This window comes from Podarcis erhardii (assembly GCF_964252035.2).
Source record: "Podarcis erhardii genome assembly, chromosome: 10".
Lineage (NCBI taxonomy): Eukaryota > Metazoa > Chordata > Lepidosauria > Squamata > Lacertidae > Podarcis > Podarcis erhardii.
The window spans coordinates 66,509,996-66,535,073 of NC_138500.1; the positions used below are offsets into that span (position 1 = coordinate 66,509,996).

Here is a 25,078-nt window from a genome sequence, read left to right on the forward strand (position 1 = left end):
TCAGCCAGCACATCCAATAGTCATGGATGATAGGAACTGTAGTTCAAAACATCTTGTCAACCCAAAGAGAAGGCTCCTATGCTATGTTTCAGATTCAGTTCAAGATGCTGGATGAAATTTTAACATCCTTAAATAGCTCAGTTCTGATATATCTGGAGGAGTCCCCGCTTATTTCACATCACCAATATCTGGCACTGTCTTCTGGTCTGGTCAGTGCCTGGGTGGAACCCCTGAGTTCCATGAGGATGAAAGGCAGCATAAAAATGGAAGAAATCAATAAATAATATCAATCAGAAGAAGCTCTTAAGTGTACCATCTGTGAAACAATTTAAGACCACAACAGCCTGCGAGCAAACCTTCTTAGCAATTGCTCTTCAATGGAGGAAGCCTAGAGCTGATTAGGCAATGTGGAACAGGTTTTAATATTTGACTAATTTTAGTTAATGTTATTATACTTTTTCAAAAAAACTATGTTTCTATAAATCAGATCAAAAATTGCCACACATTTTTTCCCCTTTTGTACCAGTGAATCACTTCTGAAGAGCTCACTAAGGTCAAATGAATAATCATTACATTTTTACACTGCTACATAGACATTAAATAACAGGGGTTTTCTTCCTGGTCCTTTCCAAAAACTTCTTATCCGCTTGCTATTTAAACCTTTGTAACGATTACTTCTTCTGAAACCCATTTCACAGTGACGAGAGTCACATCCTTGCTTTTGCATTGGGGAAAGCACAAAAATACTCTTATACCGACTCCGATCCCTGGTGGACATTTGGATGTGGGGGCTATGCAAGAGAGATTCCTATACCAGCACGATTAAATTAACGCAAATCAGTTTTGGCACCATTTGTTGCCATGGGAAAGACTGACAGCAGCATCCACATATGAATTAAAATTAATAGTGGCATCATCATGCCTTTTCATCTTAACTTCCTGAAATGAAGGTCATACAACTCCAAATGGACCTGATGGAACAAAGGTGAGGTCAATATCCCATTTAAGTGGTCCAATTCCCACTTAGTGGAGCTGGATTGTAGCTTTATTTTATTTTTATTTTGAATTAGCACATATATGCGTGTCTGACAGAAGTTGCATTTTTAATGTTTCTGTGGAAGCAGGCTTCAAAACTAAATTTTCTGCTTCTTAAAGATCTCTGAATTGCCTAAGAAGAAAAATAGTACCAAAAATGTACCCTGCCAATTTAGAAATAACACTGCAGTAATTTTTTCCCCAATTCAGCATGTTGCTAGATATATGCTAGCTGGAGTTCCTTTAATATTATATTTGCATATTATTGCAGTACAGAGCTTTGAGCAAGCCAGATTCAATGTACATGGGTACGGAATGCAAGCATGTTTTTAATCTGATTTTGTGGTCTCCTGAATCCTGAAAATGCCATGGGCTAGAATAAAGGAGATCTTGCACATCTATTCTGCAACCCTGAAACATAGGAGTGGTGAAATGGATTTCACTGATAGGCAGAAGCAGAACTCCCCCAGTGTCACAGGCTACTTTAAAAGATGGATGGTCCTGACCACAATCTGGGACATGTTTGCAAAAAATGGGACCTTATTAGGTGCTATCCTAATTTTAGTCCCTCGGATGTGTCTTATAGGCAATTGCACCCACGTCCTTCTCTCTTTCTTGAGGGGGGGAAAAAGCCTGCTTGTACTATAGAAATCATAACATTTCAGAAACTGTACCCTGAATTGCTAAGGTGTTTTTCACACACAATGTGAAAGTACCTGCTGAGATACTTCTTCAGAGTCAGGAACATCATTTGCTGCTTTGAAGTGGAATTGCCCTGCTACATATCAACATTATGGAAAGTGCCTTGTGACACCATAAAGCCTAACAAATTTATTACGGCATAAGCTTTTGTAGACTACTGTGCATTTCAGCAGGTACGGGTAGTGCTCCCCCGAGCCGTAGCTGTGTCTCTGTACACACACCCAAACACTCAGAAACTACAGTGATAAATATTACTCCCAAACACACACAAAATATTTGTTGATATCACAACAATCCTGGGCACTGTCTTGCCTAATAACAAATGCAGGATGATTTTAAAAAAAATCATTTGTCCAGTTCAACCCACAAGTGGCTACTCTTAATGAATTTCCAAATGCTACAACTCTGTACTAACCCAGCTCTGGGAATAAAATGCATGTTCAGTGTCTGGTGGGGCTGTGAGAAAGTCAAGAGTTTGGGGGGGTGTATACACAAAGAATTAAAAAAGATGTTTAGAACCTCAACTAAAAAGAAACCAGAGGCATTCTTACTGAGCGTTGTAGGGGAAGACATCCGACAAGATAATAAAATATTATTTCTATATGCCACAGCCGCAGCCAGACTATTGTTGGCAAGAAATTGTAAAGGAGATACCATCCCCACAAAGGAGGCTTAGATAAACAAATTATGCAAATTTATAGGATTGGCCAAACTAACGGCAGCCATAAGGAATCAATCTAACCAGAATTTGAGGAAGGAATGGCAATGTTTTGAGGGTTATATGAAAAAACACTGTTCCAAAGACAATATGTTGTTATGCCTAGATTAAGTATGTAAAGATGATTCAATATAAAGTAAAATCGTGACCAGATATATTAAAGATTAAAGGATGCTGAGCTGAGGTGGGAGGAAGCCACATGGGTATATAGTATAGTTTCACTTAATTTGATAAACACAGAGTTTGAATTTGTTAATATGTAACTGTACGGTTTTACAACTGTAACTTTTCATTCTTGAACAATAAAACGAATATAAATAAATAAAAAATGCATATTCAGATCAGTGGCACTGGCATGGTTCCACAGTAGGCCAACATCTTCAAGGCTGACTTAGAACACCACTTTCTCAGCTTCTTCCAGAGTAGCTCTTCCATCAGAGATAAAAACATTACATTGGAATCATGGACATCAAGGACAGAAAGCATCTGTGTTATTCTAGCAGGACTTCACGAAGTTCAACCTTACCATAGAAGAATCCAACCAAGGGCTCACTTTCTGTACACCACTCTGCAGGTACGTAGCTATATGAGCACTGCCTTATACAGGAAGCCCATCGACAGCTAAGCATACTTACATGCTTCGTGCTTCTGCCCAAAACACACCACAAAATCCACAAGACCACAGCAAAGATCTAAGATGAAGCCACATTAGGCTTGGACAGAGACTGACAACCAAAAATATTGACATCTGGCATTCCTTAGACTACAATTACTCACCCGAAAGAGTGAAAACACAGATCAACAAGGCTAGATTGGTAACCAGGAATTATCTACCATAGGAAAGACATGGAAGCAGCTGTCGACACCTACAGCTCCCAGGTAAAAGCTTTTGTGTATCATCAATTATCTACAGCCCATATGGGGAAAATGACACAAACTGGATTAGGCTGAACATGCTTAGAAGCTACTGTGCAACTGGAAGTACTGCCTGATTAGTGTGTAACAAAACTAAGGCTTCCCTATTAACAAAAATAAAGGTATTCCTATGAAGCTATTCTATATCAAGGAAACATCCCCCCTCCAAAGTCAACACTGAGAAACAGCACTAAGTGTAATGTTACTGAGAAACAGCAGCACTAAGAAATAACTTGGATGTGATAGCATATGTGATGCAACAGCCAAGATGATCCTCCGGATTATGAACTTCAGCCACAGAAAGGGCTGTTCTGCTTTTATAAATTATAGAAGGGGGAGAGGGAAGAGACAGTGGTAGGAAGAATCTCGAGTACTTTCACTCCTTTAAATTGAAGCTGCCAAGAGTCATCTAGGGAGAAAATGTCAGACAGACAAGATGGAATGAAGCTTTGAACAATACAATCAAAATCACAAGAATACTTGAGAAGGGAGAGGATAACTCTAAACCCCAGACTTGTTATTCCACTGATGAAATGCAAGCCCAAAATCAAATTAGCTTCACATTCTTCCTGCTGTGCCAAGAGGCTTATGCCAAGCAAAATTGTAAGTTGCTATAAAACAGAACTAGGCTATGGAATAAAAAGATGGGATTCATCAGGATTTAGGATCACTGCCTCAAAAAAACAATAATGTACATGGAATCCTTTTGTTGCAAGATTGTGTTTAGAAGCTTTCTATGCCACACTTAATTTTGGCAACAAACCCCCATTACAATACTTTCTTTCAGCAAAAAAATTCTCCCATTTTTTTGCTTTTACAATAATGGCCGTTTGGGAACATTACTGCCAACGTTTTGGCCCCTCTTCTAAACTTACTCGACGTTATGCAATCTCCACTGCAATCCAGCACAACCTATCTGTTCAGGAGGTGATTATAGAGATCCTTGCATACAGCAGAGAATGGTAGCTTGCTGCTAAGGAAGCAAATCTGGGTAAGTAGATACATATTAGTTTCTTTTTCATGTTATCTGCTTTCTGCTCAACCTGCCACCTACAACTCTCTTGCCTTGCTTCAGCCTCAGTAACACCATATAAGGACCACGCTTGATTGCATTAAAAAAACTCAACACCCCATAGTTTAAAGAGGAAGGAGGAGGAAGTAACATTGCATGTCTGGTTATTCCAGCCACCAACCCAGAAGACATGAAATTAGTTGCTCTCTTCAGCCACTTGGGATTTCCTGTTTCACTCCCACTCTTGCTCTGGACAAGGGCTCAGGGTTAGCAAGACTACGGGGATAAGGCAGAAGACAAGAAACCACTTCTCTTGGGAGCAGTAGCAAGACATTGCTTTTTGGACAATGAGGCTCGGATCATTTTCAGACCTTAACAAAGACTTAGTTTGTGTATATATGCTCATACTTCGCCTTTTATTAAAAGTTTAAATGTGGAGATATACAAAGACATCTCTATTGGGGAGGGGATTTGTTTGGGATATTTTCCCCCGGATTAATGCAGTTATTTAGGAGCACAACCAAGCATGCTTGTGCACCTGTATATAGTTATACTCAGATTTATATACTACATTTTCCATGTCATTAGCTGCTGAATGTTTTAACTTTCCGTTTACGAGTGAGATTTTTATTCCAGTGCTCACCTTTACAGCTACTTACAGACTTAAACCATTAAACAATGTTCAGCTCCCTTAATTGGGAAAACGCATGTAACCCAATATTAGACTAATCGACACTTACTATGCCTCTAACAAATTATATGAAATAAAATTTAGACACATTAAAATAATAAGCCAGTTGAGAATGCCTGAGTCTATTTGGCTAATTGGGCAAGACAGTTGGATATTTAATAACCACATATTAGGTTGCAACAACCAAGACTAACAGTTCAGATTTGTCCTACATGCCATCTTCCAGAAATCTTCAAATGCTTGGAAATGCAATACATCTCCCCACTGCCTTGTTTCGTTTTCTAGTGAACCACTGACCATCACCATTACAGCAAAATACTTGCTGCAAGTATGAAGATTTAATGTGTACAGAATCTGAATAGTTTACTTCCTGGATACTGCATTATTTTAATTAATATTGTATTTGAAATAATAATCACCAGTCTTCTCTTTGGAAATAATCAGGAGCTCTCACTTTCAATAGAAAGACTCAAGAGGAGGCTAATGTAACTCGTCTCATGAACAGACCTGTCTTGCCAATTAGTAGGCATCTTCAGTCTAATGCTGGGGTATGCAAGAAAGCATGGGAAATGGCAGAAATGGAATTGTTTGGTGAAAGATTAATTCAGAGTTAATCAACAGAAAACTACAGAGTTCCATATAAAATACCCCTCCTATCCCTTGAGGCCACCTTCTCCCATATTAATCTGCCTATGCACTTGGGCTATTTCTGGAGGTCCTATTTTGTATCCTACTTCCGCATTCCCAGACGTGAGCCGAATGGATGCAGAGGATGCAGCCTTGACTGTAATGGTGTCTAGATTGTGAGATACTTTTCTGAAAGGGGGAGGGGTCTGCTAGGTTTCACAGGGGAACACACAGAAATGGAAGCATCCAAAAATATGAACAAAAAAGGGGAATTGTTTCTCAGAGATGCTGGAAGGAATGGTAGCTTATTGTTATATTAGCCCAACGCGTTTCAGCTCCAACGAGTTGTCTTCATGGGTTTATCTCCCTTGTTTCTTGTGTTTTAATGACCTTCCAGGGGAAAGCTCCTACGGAATCTCCCTGCCTTTAAAACTGATGGGTTCTGAGCCACTGATAAACAAATGAGATAGACCCCGGAAGAAGGCTTGTTCGAGCCAAAACGCTTTAGGTTTCAGATGACAAGCTTAAGATCTTTATTTGAGGACAAAACCAATAATTAACATTTCCATACTTAATTCTTTTTTATTGCTGATACAGATTTATTGTTTAGGCATATAGCTTACTGCCTTTTTGTATACAGTGGTACCTTGGTTTGCAAACAGTCTGGTTTGCATATGTTTTGGATTACAAACACGTCAAACCCGGAAGTGTGTGTCCCAGTTTGCAAACTTTTTTTGGATTACAACCCATTTTTTTCCCGATTACGAACAATTTTTTTGGGGAGGCCCCATTGGCGAAAGCGTGCCTTGGGTTACAACCTGTTTTGGTTTACAAACGGACCTCCGGAACAGATTATGGTTGTAAACCAAGCTACCACTGTATTGTGATTGTTTTATATGTGTTGTTTAGCATATTGCTTAGCTGCCTTAAAAAGTATGTGTGGGTGGTGGTTCAGACATTTCAAATAAAATGAAATGTCAATGACACAAGATTTTTTGTGAGCCTTCTTTGGAATATATAGCTCTCCTATATGCAGCCATGGAAGAGAGCTCATTTTTAATAGTGTACTCATAATATATGTGGGGCATATATAGCGTTGCCATATTTTGAAGAGAGAAAAAGAGGACGCTATGACGACTCTCATTTTAAATACCCCTACTATATGTAGACTACAGAAGCTGAGATATATTGCTGGGGGGGGGGGCAGGAGAAGAGTAGAGGAAAGCAAGTCTTCAACCCCCAGTTATGTTTATGTCTCATGCAGAAAGACATTTTGGCAAATTTAAAAAAATCCACCAAGAAAGAAATTTTATCCCAGAAAGAGGACGTGTCCTGGAAAAAGAGGATACATGGCAACCCTAAGTCCAGGCTATCTGTTGCTGAGATATATTTGTGTCATCAACTGGCAAGTGCCAAGCAATTAATATATACATCAATTTTGAGAACTGAGGCTTTGTTTTTGTTTTTTTGAAATGTAGTGCTATCAACATAAATGGCACTTTACAGAGTAATATAAACCAGTCCAGTTTGCAATCTAAATTTTGAAAGTAGGGGAAGGGAAGGCCAGAGTAAACGAGGGAGATACAAGGAAGCGTACTTGAGAAATATTGGCTTCATTTAAGTTTAGGGTTAGGGGTTGAGGCCAAAAGCTCCAGACCTCAAAAGGGGCTTGTTGTTAAAGAACGAATCCCTGCATTTTGTTAGAGGCATTTTCTGTGCTGCTCTAAACCCTCTTCTCATAATCTGTTTGCCGTCTTGGTAGCTGCAGCACATGGAGGTGACATCTCCAAGGACTTGCTCAACCATGATGAGGGCAAAATCATATGGGTGTGCAGTGATCTTGAAAGAGACTCTGATTCCCTCCGCTAAATGCAGATAACCATAGGCAAACGTGCTCATCAACTTTAGTTTCAAATATCTAAGGCTCCTGCACATCAAGAATGTCAAATACTTGGAAGCTCAACAGAAATCGGCCAGCTCCGTTTCTTAAATCAAGTCTACACGGGAGAGGCATGCGGCTTCAAACAGCACTGTGCTCCATAATGAGGGCTCAAAGCAACAGCTCACCTGGTATGTGTCCCAAAGCCTTATGGTGCACCGCAGGGGAACTTCTCTCATCAACAAGTTATTCATCCAGCGGAAAGCAAACTGGAGGTATTTCACCTCGTGTTGCTCTAAGTGTCTGTGCACTTGCTCTGAAAGAGAAAAATTGAAATAAGTTTACCAAGAGGGCTCTATGCAGCATTAATCACAAGCAGTTTTAAAAAAACAAAACAAAACAAAACAAAACAAAACACCCCACCCCACCCCACCCCCCAAATTCAACATTATATAAGCAAGCAATTTCCTCCAAAGAGGCCCAAATGGAAACAGCAAGTAAATTTTACACCAGCATTGTAGACGACGTTCAAAAGGATCTATTGACAAGTTCAGTGATGAATATTTTCCATATATTTAAATAACTGAATGAAAATCATACTGCAAGTACAGAGTTTCAATACAGCTACTTGTTTCTGGCACACTGATTTAGTCCCAAGTTTGTCCTAGTGCTTTTTTTTTTTTAAGTATTAAATGTTAAGATGTGATTGTGTGACATTGTCAACTTGTCATTTTAGAATGTGTCAGCTGCATGAACACAGGATGGAATTGTAGCTTAAAAACCAAGCCGTGAATACATTATCTTTTTAAAAAAAAAATATCTCATTAAAAGGCAGAATTTCTTTTACTTTACACTGCATGCACACCACTAAAAACAAGCTATGGGGAGTTAAGAGTTATTTATGATTCATGTGAACATGTGTGTTTTAAAATTAAAGCAGCACTTAGTATCCTCCTTAAAATAAATATTCCAAGTAAATAAATAAATAAATAAATAAATATAATGAGCAATCTGACAACCAAAATTTCTGGTAGATCTGTGACTGAATGGTGGTGTGGCCCAAGGAGATTTGGCCTCTGATGAATCGGTACTACAATTTACCCCTACACTGCTTCTCAATGGGTTTCTCCATCTTCTCCTAAGTTTTTAAGACAGCAGTGGGTAACCTACAAACTACATGCCCATTTAGGTTTGGCACGGTTTCTAATTTGGCCTGTGAAGCCGTTTCCCCCAAGCTACACCCACCTGCTACAAACCTGATGTCAGATATGAGGTTAGTCGAGACCCAGCTGCACAGAAAGCATTGGGAACCTTGCAGAGCATTCTTGATTGTTTCTTGGCAAGCAGGGCTTGCATTTGACGCCTCTTAAACATGGCGCCAGATGCAAGTCTCATGACGATCAATTCCCTATCAGAGCTTCTGAGTGTAGCTGGTCCCTGATAGAGCTGGGTTTTGCGGACAGTGCCAATGAGATGATCAGCAATGGCTGCAAAGTCCACTTTGCCAGGGATCTTCCTTTGTAGACCCTCCCATCAAAGCGGACCACTAGGCTTAGCAGAGAAAGAGTGCCCCTTACTCTTGGTGCGCCAACACTTCTAAGAAGAAAGGCAAGACAAACACACACACACTAAGAAGGGGTTTACCACATTCTATATGAAGCACAGAAGCCAGGGATTTTATCTTAAATTTCTAAAATGCACAGCACCTTCTCTACAAAGAAACTGTATAGTGGTGAGAGAGAAGAACCACTACTCCCCACATGCAACCCTTACATGTTATCATAGGTGCCAACTCCCTGGGTGCCTGAGCACTCACAAAATTCCCCATGAAGGGGCCAGGAACACACAAATTTTGGTGCAACAGCTATGCACACTGCATGGCACCCACGGCTCTGGGCACCCAAGATTGCGAGGCCATGTTGACACTCCTGCATGTTATAGGGCATAAAACTATATGCAGCGAGTCTTGAATGTGTACCTGCCAATACTGATAGAACTGCGCTTGTCTCAGAGGACTCAGAAAGGCCATTGTCCAATCAACAACTGCTGCTCAAAGCGAAGAATGAGAAAAGCCTACATTTGCCCTTAGCAAATATAGTAGGAAATGCAAAGCAGTGAGATACGGAGGAGCATTTAACTTGCTTAAGAATGTGTCATAGGCAGGCGCAAATACTGTAGGTTGACAAATTTGCTGCATCACTTTAGATTTAGAAGTTATTTCAAGCTAATTGAAGCATTTACTCAGAGGTAAATGCAGCAGCTACTCATAAATAGTAGATTCCACAGCTGCTACATATTTACTTTGGATTATTGGAAAGCCTTTGAAAATAATGAAAAGCTACAAACTGGGGCAACATATTTCAACTCACTTTAAAAAAATATACAAATTTAAGCATACTGAATTTCCTGTGGGCTTGCCTCTATTTCTCCCTAACATGTTGAAAAATGGACTACTAAGTGCAAAGCTTTATTTGCAATTTATTTTATAATATATTCAGAGACAAAACGAAAATGCACAGGCTGAAAAGATTCATTCCTCCTTTTTTATAAGTAATTGTGAACAGATGTTATTTCACCGATAAAGGTAATTTGGCTGGCAATAATTCCAAATTTAAATTTTCCATTTCACTGATAGTAAGCATGCAGATGTAATGAATGACTCGGCAGATGTAATTATTGCCATCTTTCAGACTTAAAAGTATTTTTTCATAAAATACTTATACAGCAGTTTGCGATAATAAAATTATGCTAAATCTTCAAGAAATAATAGTTCTTGTATCAAAAGAAATAAGGGGTGAATTTGTTTAACAGTCTTCTCAGCACTTTTAAAAAAACTTATACTAACCTATTGAAAATGTGCTGATACAGGTCCTCCCATTAAAAAAAAAAGTTACATATGCATATTTTATACCATGGATTTATGTGTGTTCAAGCTTATTAAATAACATGTTTATGCAAAATGGTACCAAGAAGCATAATCATTTCATACTCCATTCTTAAGTAGAATATAAAGAAATAGTGTTTGCTAAAAATGACACCCTGTTTCCAGATGCTAAGAAAGTTTCTTTCATTACATCAGATGCTTCTCTAAATTCCCATCTTTTCCAAGTTCCTAACTGCCTCAGATTTTGTAACTAAGCAATTTTGGTACAGGCTGAAGTCTAGCTGAATACCTGCTGTTTGCCTTCCTATCGCTACACCTAGACTTCATGCAATCCTACTGTCAGGGGATATCTAGGAGAAGAGACAAGCTGCCCATTAAGAAAGCCAGCCTTAACAACTAGCAGGATAATCCGGACAGTGAAGCTACTTGGGGAGAAGAGCCCACGTTGCAAGGGTGGGTCATTTGTATGGTCATCAGATGCACCTGTAACTGGTCATTGCCAGTACTGGCATACACCATACAGTACTGACTTGCACCCAGTACTGTAACACTCATTTGCAGCAGTGGATGTTGTGCTCGGGTGGCAGGACTTATCTGACCTCCAGCTGGTTGTGTTGCTGCTGCCTACTGGGAACTACAGTGGTGCCTCGCAAGACGAAAAGAATCCGTTCCGCAAGTCTCTTCGTGTAGCGGTTTTTTCGTCTTGCAAAGCAAGCCCATGAACGGCTTAGCGGATTAGCGCGATTAGCGGCTTTTAGGCTTAGCGGATAAGCGGCTTAGCAGCTTAGAAAAAGGGGGGGAAGGGGAAAAAACCCGCAGGAACTCGCAAGACATTTTCGTCTTGCGAAGCAAGCCCATAGGAAATTCGTTTTGCGAAGCACCTCCAAAACGGAAAACTCTTTCGTCTAGCGGGTTTTCCGTCTTGCGAGGCATTCGTCTTGCGGGGCACCACTGTATAAGGGTAGGGGCAAAGCGGCAGCAAGTTTGGCAAGGTACAAGAGAACCAGAGTGTGGCACCGGCAAGATGACCAGATTGGTTACGCCAGTGTGTTTGCAACATATAGACCTTGCCTTTCTCCCTCTACCCCCCAATAAGCACCAGCAACACAGCTGACCAGAGTGCAGGTGAGCACTGCCACCCCAGCCCATCATCAACTACTGAATGTAATAATAATAATAATATGGCTGGGTTTCCCAAGCCACTCTGGGTGGCTTCCAGCAAAATATAAAAACATAATAAAACATCAAACATTTAAAGCTCGGGTTGTGAACGTGATCCATGTGGGATGCACATTCGCAATCTGCAGCAGCGCATCTGCGGGTTGCGATTTGGCGCTTCTGCGCACGGGCAACCCCCGAAACCCAGAAGTAACCCGTTCCGGTACTTCCGGGTTTCGGTGGGTCCGTAACCCAAAACAAACGCAACCTGAAGCGCCTGTAACCCGAGGTATGACTGTACAGGGCTGCCTTCAGATGTCTTCTAAAAGTTGTGCAGTTCTTCATCTCCTTGGCATCTGAAGGGAGGGCATTCCACAAGGAGGGCACCACTGCCAAGAAGCTCTTCTGCCTGGTACCCTGTAACTTTGCTTCTCGCAGTGAGGGAACCAACAGAAGACCCTTGGAGGTGGACCTCAGTGTGCGGGCAGAACGATGGGAGTGGAGACACTCCTTCAAGCATACTGGGCCAAGGCAGTTTAGGGCTTTTAAGATCAGCATCAACACTTTGAATTGTGCTAGGGAACCCTCCTATTGATAGTCTTTGTCTTCCTCTCCTTACAAAGATCTACAATCATGAGACAGTTCTACTTGTTTACCCCTGACACTCCAGAAAGCCCTTCTTGGTCATCACCACTGAAAATCAAGGTTTCCTAGCTTAACCTTTCTCCAAAAGTCCATTATGACTTAAAATATGGAACTACTAGACAAAAAGAAAAGAAAAAAGTCATTCCAGTTCAACCTCAAATAAGTTTCGTTCGTGCTGAACTTCCCCAAAAGACAAAGTTATTTTCAATCGATACAATTGTTTAATGAGGCAGTAAAATCTACTGGTAAGACACTGAACCGCTGAGTTCCATAAAACATGCAGAAATATCATACAGCATAAGGTTGGGAAAAGGGCTTGCTATTTCATACAAGACGCTGAATTTAGTTCTAGCGCTGTAAAACTGAGCCTCTAAATCATCCAACTTTAAAACACCTTAGAAAAGTAATTAAAATTGTTTTTCCTGTAATGCTTGGCATGTGATTTAAAACAGCTTTACTGAATTACTGTAATCACATTTCTTATAAATATTGTAAAATAACAAATCCTTTGAAATTGAAAGCTTAATCCACAGAGTTGGAAAACAATTCCCTTAGAAGCTGAGAAGAACAGGTTATTCTGAAGATCCTACATTTATTATAATACATATGTGGTCCTCACAATATATGAATGAAAAAACAAATGCACAGAGCAAGGATTTATTCCAGTAAGGTTATGGATAAAATTCTGTCCTCACTTGAAAATCAAGAATGCAGAAACTCTGAGACATCCAACAATGTTAAGTGACCCTTTCAGAACTTCCCAGATCATGGTCCTTAAAAGAGAGGTATTTTAATAGAGAACACCAGAGGGAAAAAGGGGTTAGGAAAGAAAAAACTTGTATGTGAAACTGTTTATACATATTTTTTTAAAACTGCATGTATTAATATTAATAGAAATAAAGGGCTCAATCCAAAGAATTCCCTTCCATTCATCATCTGCAGGGCAAAATGGAAAAGGCAATTTCTTCTCCCCCCCCCCCTGCACTACCTCTGATGTTGTTCTGGAGGGTCCCAACCCTATAAAGCAGATTCAGCAGGTGAAAGATGCAGGAGGATTGGTGAAAAATCATTCCCCCTTTCAGTCTTCAGGAGGGTTATATAATCCAGCAGTCCTGAGACCACTGGATCTGATACAAAGTAATATGCGTATTCAGAATCTCTCTTTTTTCCCCCTTCTTTTTTTGAGAACAAGAGAGAGTTGGGTGGCTGAATACCTAAAATCTCAGCTACATGAAAATCTTCATCTAGGCTCCATTTTTGCCTAGGGGCACCTCTCACTTCCATTCTTTGGGAAAGCAGCTTCCCAGTATGAACCAGGAACCTATGAAAATGACTGAACAAACAATGAGACCGTTCTTTCTAACATATATGTGCATGCGTCCTGTTCCAGCCATTCCATTCTATTCCACTTCCCCTCAACCTTCCACCCAGTTGCCAATGTTTTTCCCCCTTTTCGGATACTCAATGCCATTGAGTTATTATGGGTCTGCTCAGAGGGTTTTTCCCATTTTTTTTATATACTCTGCAAACGTCTTGAGTGATTCCAAGTCTACTCATACCTCTTCTTTTGTGTATGGATGCTGTACTTTTGCTTATCGAGGCATGGATATACAAGTAGGATACTGCAACCAAATGTTGCACGCTGGAGTGCTTCTGCATAGGGTTCCAGCCAGTTCCCATCCACCCTATGTTTCCTCCTCACTGCCTCCCTCAAAAAAAACAAAAACACAACAACACCTAGTCAGCTGGCATTTCATGCCCACTGAGCATGTTCAGTCCTCACTGTAAAACAACCTAAGCCCCCAGCCCTGCTTTTCTGACAACAGAGAGAACTGGGGACTAATGGATCAAGCTCTGATTCTACTGCATTTTACTTTGCCTTCTCTTCCCATTAGGCACTGCTTGAGATTTTACCTTTAACTGATTGCAGCATCTGAGAACTGGAAGGGAGGCATCTAGAGTCCCCCATCACACCCTGCGTCTGCCACTAGGGCTGGGTTTCTGAGAGACAGCAGCACCAGCCACTGAAAAAGTCCTGGCCTGTGTGGATCTCACATCTAGTTGTGTCAACAGAGACTCTGAAACAAAATGGCATTTGTCGGACCATCAGATAATGTGTGTTTGTGTGCATGTGACTTGTACACACCCGTGCCATGCTGCAGTGACGGTTGCTTCACTGTCTGTTTTATCATGCTGCAAATACATTGCAAACTGCTTTGAGAATTTCAATCACTAGGTGGGATGTAAAGACTGCTAAATAAATAAACTTATTAAAACCACAGATCAGTGACCTTTCCGTTCTGCCAACGGGCTTTTCTGGCTGCTGGTTATCATCAGCTTAACTTTGTGACAGGTGCAGAAGTTGCAGGGAAGCTAAGTAGCTGGTGGAGGAAAGATCTTATCCTTTGAGAATAAAGCCATATTTTCCGGTTGACTGGCTACATCTAATAACCAAGCCATAAATATTTCCAACCTCACATATTTTAAGCAAACATCAGGGATGATTAACATAAATATTATTTATCGCTCCACTTTTTCATTAGAGCACTTTTCCATTTAACATTCCCGCACCCCACTCACACCCTCTTTCCATCTTAGATTGTTCTAGCAGAGCATATTTGTCACCACGTATCAACCTCCTGTTCTTCTTAATTCAAGCCTTGCTATCTTCATTAACCAGTTATGTTAAGATGTGCAGTGATTGTTCCTCATGTACAAAAAAAGCTTGCCAATGGTTTGGGCAAGTACATAATGCAAGATTCCTACCAACACGCACATACACACAGAGAAAACTAAATAAAAATAAAAATAAAAATAAAAATAAAAATAAAAATAAAACTCTGTCTTCCAGAGTTTGTCCTGCGGCTGCAAGAGCAGGAAACCAGGAGGCTTCTGAATATTCCACCCATTCCTTTAACTCAGGGCTAGAGCCATATTTAATTTCAAACATGGGTAAACGTCTAACCAGATCTCTGGGTTGGAGTACAAGGGCTAAATGAAGAGCCAGGAAGCATACTGCCTCTCTGTTGCAACTTAGAGATAGTAGCATACCTTGCCACATACCGTATTTTTCGCCCTATAGGATGCACCGGCCCATGGGACACACCTAGATTTGGGGGGGGGGGATAAAGGGAAAAAAATTATCCCCCCCCCCCACCAGGCACGGGGCTGGGGCCGGGGAAGCCTGAGCTTCCCTCGACCTCAGCTCCCAGAACAGGAAGCTCTCCGCAAGCCCGAGCTTCCCCTGACCCCAGCCCCCAGAACGGGACCCAGAGCCATGCCGAAGCTGCGTGCACCTTTGGCATCGCTTTGGGAGCTTGTGAGGCTGGGGGCGGAGACCCCAGCCCCCAGAACAGGCTGCTGCCCCAAGCCTCGCGCGCCCAGCGGGACCTCCCGCCGGGCGCGGGAGGCTTGCGGACACCTTCCCGAAGCAAGGGTGTCCTCCGGAGGGCGCCCCGTGCTCCGGGCTGCAGGCTGCTGCCCGCAAGCCTTGCGAGTCCGCGGGAACTCCCCCGGGCTCGCAAGGCTTGCGGACAGCTTCCTGAAGCCTGGAGAGCGAGAGGGGTCGGTGCGCACCGATGCCTCTCTCTCTCCAGGCTTCCGCGAAAGCCTGCATTCGCCCCATAGGACGCACACACATTTCCCCTTCATTTTTGGAGGGGGGAAAGTGTGTCCTATAAGGCGAAAAATACGGTAATTGGACTATCCAGCTCAGTATTGTCATCTCTGATTGGAAGAGGCACTCCACGGAAACAAGACAAGAGTCCTATCTGGAGACGCCACAGAGAGACTGAGTCTGGGACCTTTTGCAAGAAAAGTACATGATCTACTGCGGGAAAATGGCGTTTCCCATGCAATACATTTACACCAAGGGTGTCATTTGCGTGAGGAAGGATCGCACCAATGCTTTTCGCAGACAACAGCTGCTAAGTAGCAAGTTATTTGCAACTAGGCATATTAAATAGCTTTCTTTGATGGCAACTCATGCATTTCATCACCATCAGTTATGTGAATGTTCACCTCTAAGCACAGCCAATGTCACTATCAACAATCTAGATTGTTCAAATACAAGCAAGCAAATATATAAATTGTTGCAGTAAATGCTGCTGCAACAAAGCTTACACTGTGCATAATGAAACAATAGAAATCATCTTCCTAATAAGTTTAGCCACTGTTGAGTTACTTGCGTAACAGCATTGTTTGACTTACACATACACAAACACACACAAGCACACACTCATAACTGACAGGCAGTGTCACAAATATATGCTTAGTTCTGCTCGGCATTGCTGTGCTCGTTAATTTAATGAACTATCAAGAGAATATGCTTAGAATGGGCAAGCACTATCTCTCAAATTTCATTTAATTAAACTCTGCTCCAGCAATATGACAGTCAGCATTTCATGATGGGAATTGTTTTAAGGATGAAGGTAGAAAATGTTTCAAAGTAGTCCTGCGAAAAACATGAAAGCATAATCTAAAATTACCCTCGCACCCGCTGTAATTTATCTCCAATATTAAAGATGTTATTTCCAAAGTTGGTAATTAATTGGATTCCACAGAGAAATTATTCAGACATTCCTGATAGCAAAACGATACACAAAGGCACAAAAACATAGTGCCAAAGGACAACTATAAACAACCACTGCGACTCTCCCGAATTACCACAATCATTGAGCTTAATGTAAAATGAATGCTGGCTGGCTTTTGTATGTAGCCATTAGTCTGCAGCAAAAAAGATTGGCATTGGATTTTGATTACATTGCCTTAATAAAAAGTAATGAGAGTGGGGCATGCTCTAGTGGCTTTCCTTTAAGTGATAGAGTGCAGTAAGTTTGCAAAAGGCCACTATGCCACAAGTTGATTAAGGGTGACACCTCGCCTGAGAAAGGCCACATTATGGTAGAGACGGATCACTGCGCTGGTATTGCCCAGGCAAGCTAGCAAAGTCTTCTAACTAAACACTTTCAACCAAGCCGCGTCCAGTCTCGCTTAGTTTTCAAGACGTACCGTCAATTCGGCTAACCAGTTCTTCCAGCATTTTCACTTTCTTCTGAATACCAGGCTGAGCAAAGGTGTAGTTATCCTAAGGAGACAAGATCATAAAGCAAGCATGTTGACAAAGAGATATGAACACAGTTGCTTCAAAAAAGAAACAGCTGAATCAATGTCTTGCTGGCAGCTGACTTCAACCTTGCAGAGTGACCAGCTGAGAGTGGGTAAAATTACCATTCAAAACACAGTAGGTATCTCAACAGAGGCTCTGTCCGACTTGCTTAAGTAAAACATGTTGTCTAACGTGCGTATCAATAACAAACAGAAACATGTCTATTAGGAATTATCATGCAAAGATGGCCATGGTTCGTTGCTAGATTATTTCTTTTCCTTTCAGTGACTGTGGGGAGAGACATGATAAACTCCCCAAGAACATCAGACATTCCCAAGAATGCACACCTTACAAAGGAATAAAGAACCTGTAGCACCCCGAGTATTGTTGGACTACAACTCCCATCACCCCAACCTTTGGTGATCCTGGTTAAGGTTATATGAGGAATCCAACATCTGGAGGGGCACAGGTAACCCACCCCTGTGTATTTTTAAAATCTGGAAACTTCCCGGTTGATAAATTCCATAGCATAACTTTCCACCATGGGTAGCAAACCTGCAGGCCATATTAGGCTGACCACACCAGCCCCCCAGTTCCCTAATATAATTTACTAGACTGCCCTTTGATTCCCGCTTTTGAAGCTCCCTGGAATTGGAGGGGGGAAATTCAAAAGCTCTCATTGGCTCACATCTGGGTGGGATTGGGAAACAGATTGCTGCTTCTCCCAGCTCACCAGATCTCTCATCTCCACTGAGGAGCTGAGACAGGCAGCAGACCGCCAAGCTCTCCAGCCCAGTCCCACACCAGGATGTGCGCTGTTATGGAATGTGAATTGCTTTTTCCTCTGCTGACCTAGCGAGTGACCTGTATCCAGGTCACTCGCTAGGTCAGCAGAGGAAAAAGCAATTCACATCCCATAACAGCGCACATCCTCGTGTGAGCATGTTGTGTGTGAAGGCAAGTGTGTGCAACATGTCTGTAGCATATCCCAGCTGTAGCTATCTACAAATAGGTTCTTAAATTTTGCTACCCCCAATTTATTGGGGGTAATCAGAAAGGGATCAGACCAGATAAATTTATTTCCATCAGTAAACAAAAATGAAGAAAATATACAAACTTGGCAAAAACTGAAATATAATAAAATGTATGAATAAAATATAAGAAAGCAATTCATAAACGGAAAACAGTATTAAATAGGCAAACAGCATGTATATTAATAAGCCATAAAACTTCTACCAGTCCAAACTTGTTAAAAGCTTACTAAATTCCTAGCCTTATAGCAGTTTAACCTACAGATTAAGGAAGGGGAGGGGTTATAGCTACAATTTCCAAGCAGGGATCCATGAAACTAGATTCTGTGGTCTCAGGAGGAAGTTAAGAAAGCTGAGTCTAGGATCTAGCGTATAGGATCAAGCATGGTACAAATGGAAACTAAACACATGCAAAAAAAAAAAGAAGGAAAACATTTTAAATCTGAATAGTGAGGTGTGTGCCACACAAGGGAATAAACAGAAAACAAACTCAAAGTCAAAACCTATGAAAATTGCATCTACTCAAAATTGTTCATCAGCCAAATAGTCAAGGCCCTAACAGTGAATTCAGAGAAAATGGTGAAAAGCAGCTTCCAAAACTGAAGCAAGGGATTTGCTACAAGGGAAAAAAACAAAACAAAACTCTCAAAGAGAGAGCAAAAAAAGCGAACTGGTCTCCAAAGGCTTCAGAATATGCAACAATCTATTGGGAAAAACTTGAGTCTAGGCAAAAATAAAATTAAGAAAAGAAAGAGGAATGAGCTCTAGCACTGGGTACAGTCTCTTTTGGGTCCCTGCTGAAACCCAAACTTGTCAGCATTGCGATTTGTCCTTTTCTCTCAACTCATTTTTTCTCACTCAAATGCAGTTCAGTTGGTTAATGGCAGGAAATGGGACAAACACCTGCAGAAACACTTTCCCACTGTTTCTGGGCTTGATGCAATCCCAAGCCTTATCGAAGCACAGGAAAACTCAAAACAGTCACCCAGCGTGGCTACTTGCAGGGACAGAGGGCGTGGGGAATCAACCCTTAAGGTGTGTATTCAGGCCTGAGCCAGTTGACCAAAGTTTTTCTTCCATTCCACTCATCTTCACCATAGAGATATTTACCCCCAAAATTGAGCTCAGTAGCAGTTGCCACACGTACCACTGGTATGATGTGCCTAAAGGAGCTGGTAAATTGGAACACTGTCCTCAGGCCAAAAAGGGCTAGATTTTCCCATTTCCCTAAAATTATTTTCCCAAGAATTTGAAGCTTTATATGACCACGTGGCATACTGTAGAAGCAGTCCTTAAATAAGAAATGTGCAAGAAACTGCCTTTTCTCCAAAGTATCACATATTCTTGACAACTCATCTGTTTTCTTGATAACTTGTTATGTATAACAAGCTTAAACATTCTGCACAACACTATTTACAATTGGAGCGGAGCAAAATAGTTTTTGTGCTCTGAAAAGGAATAATGGCCACAAAGAAATTGGAAGCTCTGATCTTAAGTGGTGGAAATAATTGGACCCTGCTCCCAGGTAAGTCTGTAAGATCCAGGTTCTTTTTTCAGTGCTTCAGAACAGAATAATATTTGAGCCACATTAAAGCTTCCACTCCGCTAACCACTTATCAAGCCTAATTCCCCCATCTTAAATCCTCACTGGTTGCTGCAAGACATGTTTTACAAACCAACCTTTTGACAGGAAGGCACATTCTATGCAAGATGAGGAAACTTCAGAAAGGAATGGCAACAAAAACAAAGGGAGTGGTTTTAATGCGGTCAGCAACCACTTGCAGTTAGCAAAGGCACTAAGGTACACCTGTCAATAGCTTAATAAAACTGGCAGTGAAGCATAAAGCAGCCACAATCTCCCTCTGTATTCACAAATGAATCCCTCATTCATTATGAAGTAGGTGATGCTCTGTGCTGAAACTGAAACTTGCCTCTTTAAGGCAGCTTTTTGGAGCACTTCTAAGTTATTGGCCATTCATCTTTGGACCAGTGCATATTCATGAGCTACAATTTTTGTTTAACCCGCAAGAAAGAAGGGCTTTTTTGCTGGCTAGGTTCAATTCTAATCCTTCTAACCTCCTTTGAGGTAGGTTCGCGGGTATGGCAGAAGGGGATAGGGTCTGCCCATGTGATGCCCACCTGGTGGAAATGCTAGCTCACATGGCCCTTAAATGTAAAATATATGATGATCTCCACCACCAATTCTTAGACCAGCTATGTATCCCAATATGGAAACCAGAGACAGAGGTCAAATGCTTCTTATTACAGGGGAGAGACCAGGAGCTCACAAAGACAGTAGCTAAGTTCCTTTATTTGATTTTTTTGCAGCCGAAGTATGCTACAGGACCCTGCCTTTGCTGGAGACCCACAGAGGTGAAATAGATTGCTCGCCTCTTCTTCCCTTTGGCAAATGACTGTACTGTTGAAATGGCGACGAGATCGCATTGGCCTATTTATTCTGAATGTTTGCAAGTGATGCCAATAAAGGTTTGATGATGATATTCGTGAACATCAGTGAAGGCAATGGAAGAATCCTTTCCACAAGGTAAGCCAACCATGTGTAGTGGACTGCCATACAGACCAGGATTTTTTCTTCTTCTTCCCAGCATGTTTCCTGGACAAAACTGTGTAACTGCCCTGCTGAATGTGACCAAAGACTTATCTATAGTCCAACATCCTTTTCCCTCCACTTGCCAATCAAATGACTCTGGGGAAGTCTACAAGCAGGATATGAGGAAAATAGCCCTCAGTGTTATTCCCCAACAGTTGGCATTCAGAGATGCTTTGCGTCTGATCCTGGAGATAGTGCACAGGCATCATGACTAGTTGCCATCAATAGCCTTATCCCAGATCACACTGATTAGCTACTTACAACTGCTCCTGGACTTGGAAAGCTTGACTGCAGTGACCATGCACTGTTGACTTTCAAGGATAGATTACTGCAATATGCTCTACGTGGGGCTGCCATTGAAGATGTTTCAGAAGCTGCAGTTTGTGCAAAATGCAGTGGCTAAGCTGTTATATGACAACCTACCAGAAGCGTGTAACACCAATCTTGAAATAACTGTATGGTGTGCTTGTGTTGACATATAAAGCATAGGCAACCTGCCCAGGAGGGAATAAATCTCTCCAGGTGAAAATGTTCCCTCCACTCCTAGGCAACAGAAGGAGCAGCTGCAGGGAGTTTATTCCTGCCAGAAAAAAACCTGCCAGACTGCACAGATGAGAAGCAAGTTATGAAGACTGTTTGGCCTCACCCCTGACCAGAAACACTCACAATAAAATAGCAATCATATTGGAATAATCTGCTTTTTAAAAAAGAAAAGAAAACTGTCGACCAACATGTGGAAAAACAGTACAGTGGTACCTCGCTTTCGAGACGAATGCCTCGAAAGACGAAAAACTCGCAAAACGAAAGTGTTTTTCGTTTTTTGAGTTGCTTCGCAAGACGGATTTCCCTATGGGCTTGCTTCGCAAGACGAAAACGTCTTGCAAGTTTGTTTCCTTTTTCTTAAAACCGTGCATTCACTTCGAGGAGCAACTCATAGCACGCGGTGTGGTAGCCTTTTTTGAGGTTTTTGAAGACTTTGGTTATTTTTGAAGCTTTTCCAAAGTCCGTGCTTCGCAAGACGAAAAAATCGCAAGACGAAAAAACTTGTGGAACGAATTAATTTCGTCTTGCAAGGCACCACTGTATGTTTTCATTCAAGCTCAAGAAAGGTTGTACTAGTGCACACCAGGAAGGAGAACTAATTTCAAAATGTACCTCATAAATACCAATGTCCTGTTTATATTCCACATTTTTTAAATATGGTGGTATCTACTGCCCTATTCTACTCATCAGGTATATTCTTTTTCAACACTCTTAATGCTGTTATTGGCCACAATGCTAATCAGTTATCCCAATGGTTGGAGAAGGGGAAATCAATTTACCTGAATGCCATCAAGCAGTTTACTCATGCACCAGAAACTGTCAGCTTCAATGTTCTGCAGCACTTCGGCGGGCAGACTGGAAACATCAAAATTTTCCACTTCTTCTTCTGTTTGGTAAAAGAGAGAGGGGGAAAAGATACACCAATGAAGTGGACGGAATAAACAAAAGGTTTACACACATATACAAGATATAGCAATCACTAACCTTATCTATGAACATTAAACCATGTGACCTTTACGAAGGACTAAAAGCACTATTCAGCTAAACCTGGTGTTTTCGAACAATCATTCACCCCTATATTAGAAATGCACAGGAACTTTAAAAAAATCAAATCAAATCAAATCCACTGTGGAAACTTAAAGGACTATGGCACACCACCATAAAAATCTGAAAATGCATGAAATCTATCCACAACTAATTCCAGCCCATTTCACATCACAACTTCCAAGGCCAACCAAGATCACCCTCTTAAGATTACGTGTGTTGAGTTAGGATTGCAAGGGCACAGAGAGATGTAGAAGTGTCCCCAAGAGAAATATCATACCTCTAGCACTTGGGGACGCATATTTGCTGCAGTATACACAGAGACCCTACACTGAAGGACAAGTTCCCGTTACGTTTTCTGCTCCAAGCCCTAATAGATCAGCAAACAAGTATAAATAGGTATCAGCAATGGATAAGTTTATCAAAATTGTAATTGCTTCAAAATTAATTGCTATAAAGTTACATTCCTCCCACAACTGCAGTCTACTGATATCCAACCCCATCCTCTGGAAAAATAATTAAATGCTTGTTAAGCGGCAGTTGTTGCTTAGCTTAGATTTGCTTTTACTAGTGATGGCAAAGAAAAGATATCAAAACCAATCTTGATAGCCGTTTTTGACCAATGCTGTACTTGAGACTCTAGACTAAATTTACAATTCAATCCAGGCTAAGCAAACCCAAGTGTGCCTGACTCTGCAGGAGTCTGTGGCCCTAAGATCCGTTTTCCTGCCAAATAGCAACATACCTCAATTTCCATATGCGAAACCATGGTAATAATAAAGTAATTTTTCTTATGTCACAGAGTAATGGTGCATTTTAGAACAGCTGCTGCACAGTGAGGTGAGCCCCAAGTCAGGACAAAACCAGACCTATAGTTCTGTTTTATGTTCAGAAGGCCTGGCAGGAGGAAGATCTGTATTGGCTAAGGCATGGGTATGCAAACTAAGGCCCGGGGGCCGGATGCGGCCCAATCGCCTTCTCAATCCGGTCCCCAGACGGTCCGGGAATCAGCGTGTTTTTACATGAGTAGAATGTGTGCTTTTATTTAAAATGCATCTCTGGGTTATTTGTGGGGCATAGGAATTCGTTCATTTATTTTTTTCCAAAATATAGTCCGCCCCCGCCCCACAAGGTTTGAGGGACAGTGGACCGGCCCCCTGCTGAAAAAGTTTGCTGACCCCTGGGCTAGCCAATGCCAAAACCTGAATGCTCTTCAAGAAAGGCGGCGGCAACCAAGATGCTCAAGGGTTGGAAACCATGCCTATAAAGGAACAGTTGAAGGAGCTGGGTATGTTTAGCCTGAGAAAGAGGAGACTGAGAGAATATATGATAGCCATCTTCATATATTTAAAGGATTATCACATAGAAGAGGGAACACACTTTTTTTTCTCCTGCTCTGGAGGGTAGGACTCAAACCAATGGCTTTGAGATTCCGACAAAATTTCAGGAAATATTTCTGACAGTGGAACGGTCTCCCTCGGGAGGTTGTAGACTCTCCTTCCTTGGAGGTTTTTAAGCAAAGGTTAGATAGCCATCTGTCATGGATGCTTTAGCTGAGATTCCTGGATTGCAGGGGGTTGGACTAGATGACCCTCGGGTCCCTTCCAACTCTGCAATTCTATGATTCTATTCTATGACCTGATTCATACCAGACATTTTTGCTTGGCTGGAATGCTCCCAATAATGCATTTTGCTTGTCCGGTTGGCAGACAGAAAGGAGTGTGGGTATGTACAGAAACTAACCTACTATGCAAAGGGAAAATCTACATTAATCGCTCTGCTCACTTTTGCCTCCAGTCCTCACCACCACTATTGGTACGTAGCCCTGAGAAAGCTGCCCAGTAGGGAATGAACCTCTGAAGTTGAAAAGGGTTCCCCATCCTGCGGAAAGGGGAAGAGAGAAACAATTCTGAGAGGCTGCGTTTGCAGATACATCTTAGCCTGATGATCCTGTTAGGATCGTCCTTCACTTGTGTAAGACTCTGGTAGAGTCACATGCCTGACGGGCATGTTCTCTCCCTCCTGGTCAATCGTTCGGGAGCTTCAAAAGCATTCTTCAGCCCAAACATCACAGCGACTTGCATCAAAAAGCATCAACACACTTACGATCCTGCAGAGTATTTGCAGTTTGTGTAACAGAACTCAGTAGCACAGCATTTTGGCTAATCTACTTTATTCACATATAATACACTCTGAGCATTCTGACTTAGCTCCTTCCTCTTTCTCATCAGACAGCAAAGAGAGAAAGAACAAATGACAATAGTCCCACTTCACGGAACACAGTAATACCAAAAAAATCCTGTCTCCGTCACTTCCCACTCTGTGGAATGAAAACATACACCGTCACGTGATAGACAACAATCCCACGACTGCAAACACGGATCAAGAATCCTAACAGATCCATCTAGCATTCAAACAAAAAGAATGTCCAAAGTGTGTAAATGTTACTCCTCTGGCCTTAAAAAAAAAAAGGTTT

The 25,078-nt window shown here is 41.5% G+C and overlaps 1 protein-coding gene and 1 long non-coding RNA gene across 2 annotated transcripts in view; one reads left to right on the forward strand and one right to left on the reverse strand.

Moving 5' to 3' along the window:
* Positions 1-25,078, forward strand: part of LOC309350908 — a 1,133,389-nt gene that overhangs the window by 1,038,511 nt on the left and 69,800 nt on the right. The window lies entirely within an intron of this gene.
* Positions 1-25,078, reverse strand: part of TBC1D22A (TBC1 domain family member 22A) — a 118,138-nt gene that overhangs the window by 37,978 nt on the left and 55,082 nt on the right. Inside the window, exons 9-11 of the mRNA XM_081877979.1 lie at positions 22,338-22,444; positions 17,277-17,352; positions 7,768-7,895 (exon numbers count right to left, since the gene is read on the reverse strand). Coding sequence (XP_081734105.1) covers positions 7,768-7,895; positions 17,277-17,352; positions 22,338-22,444 — 311 coding nt within the window. The remainder of the gene's footprint in view (positions 1-7,767; positions 7,896-17,276; positions 17,353-22,337; positions 22,445-25,078) is intronic.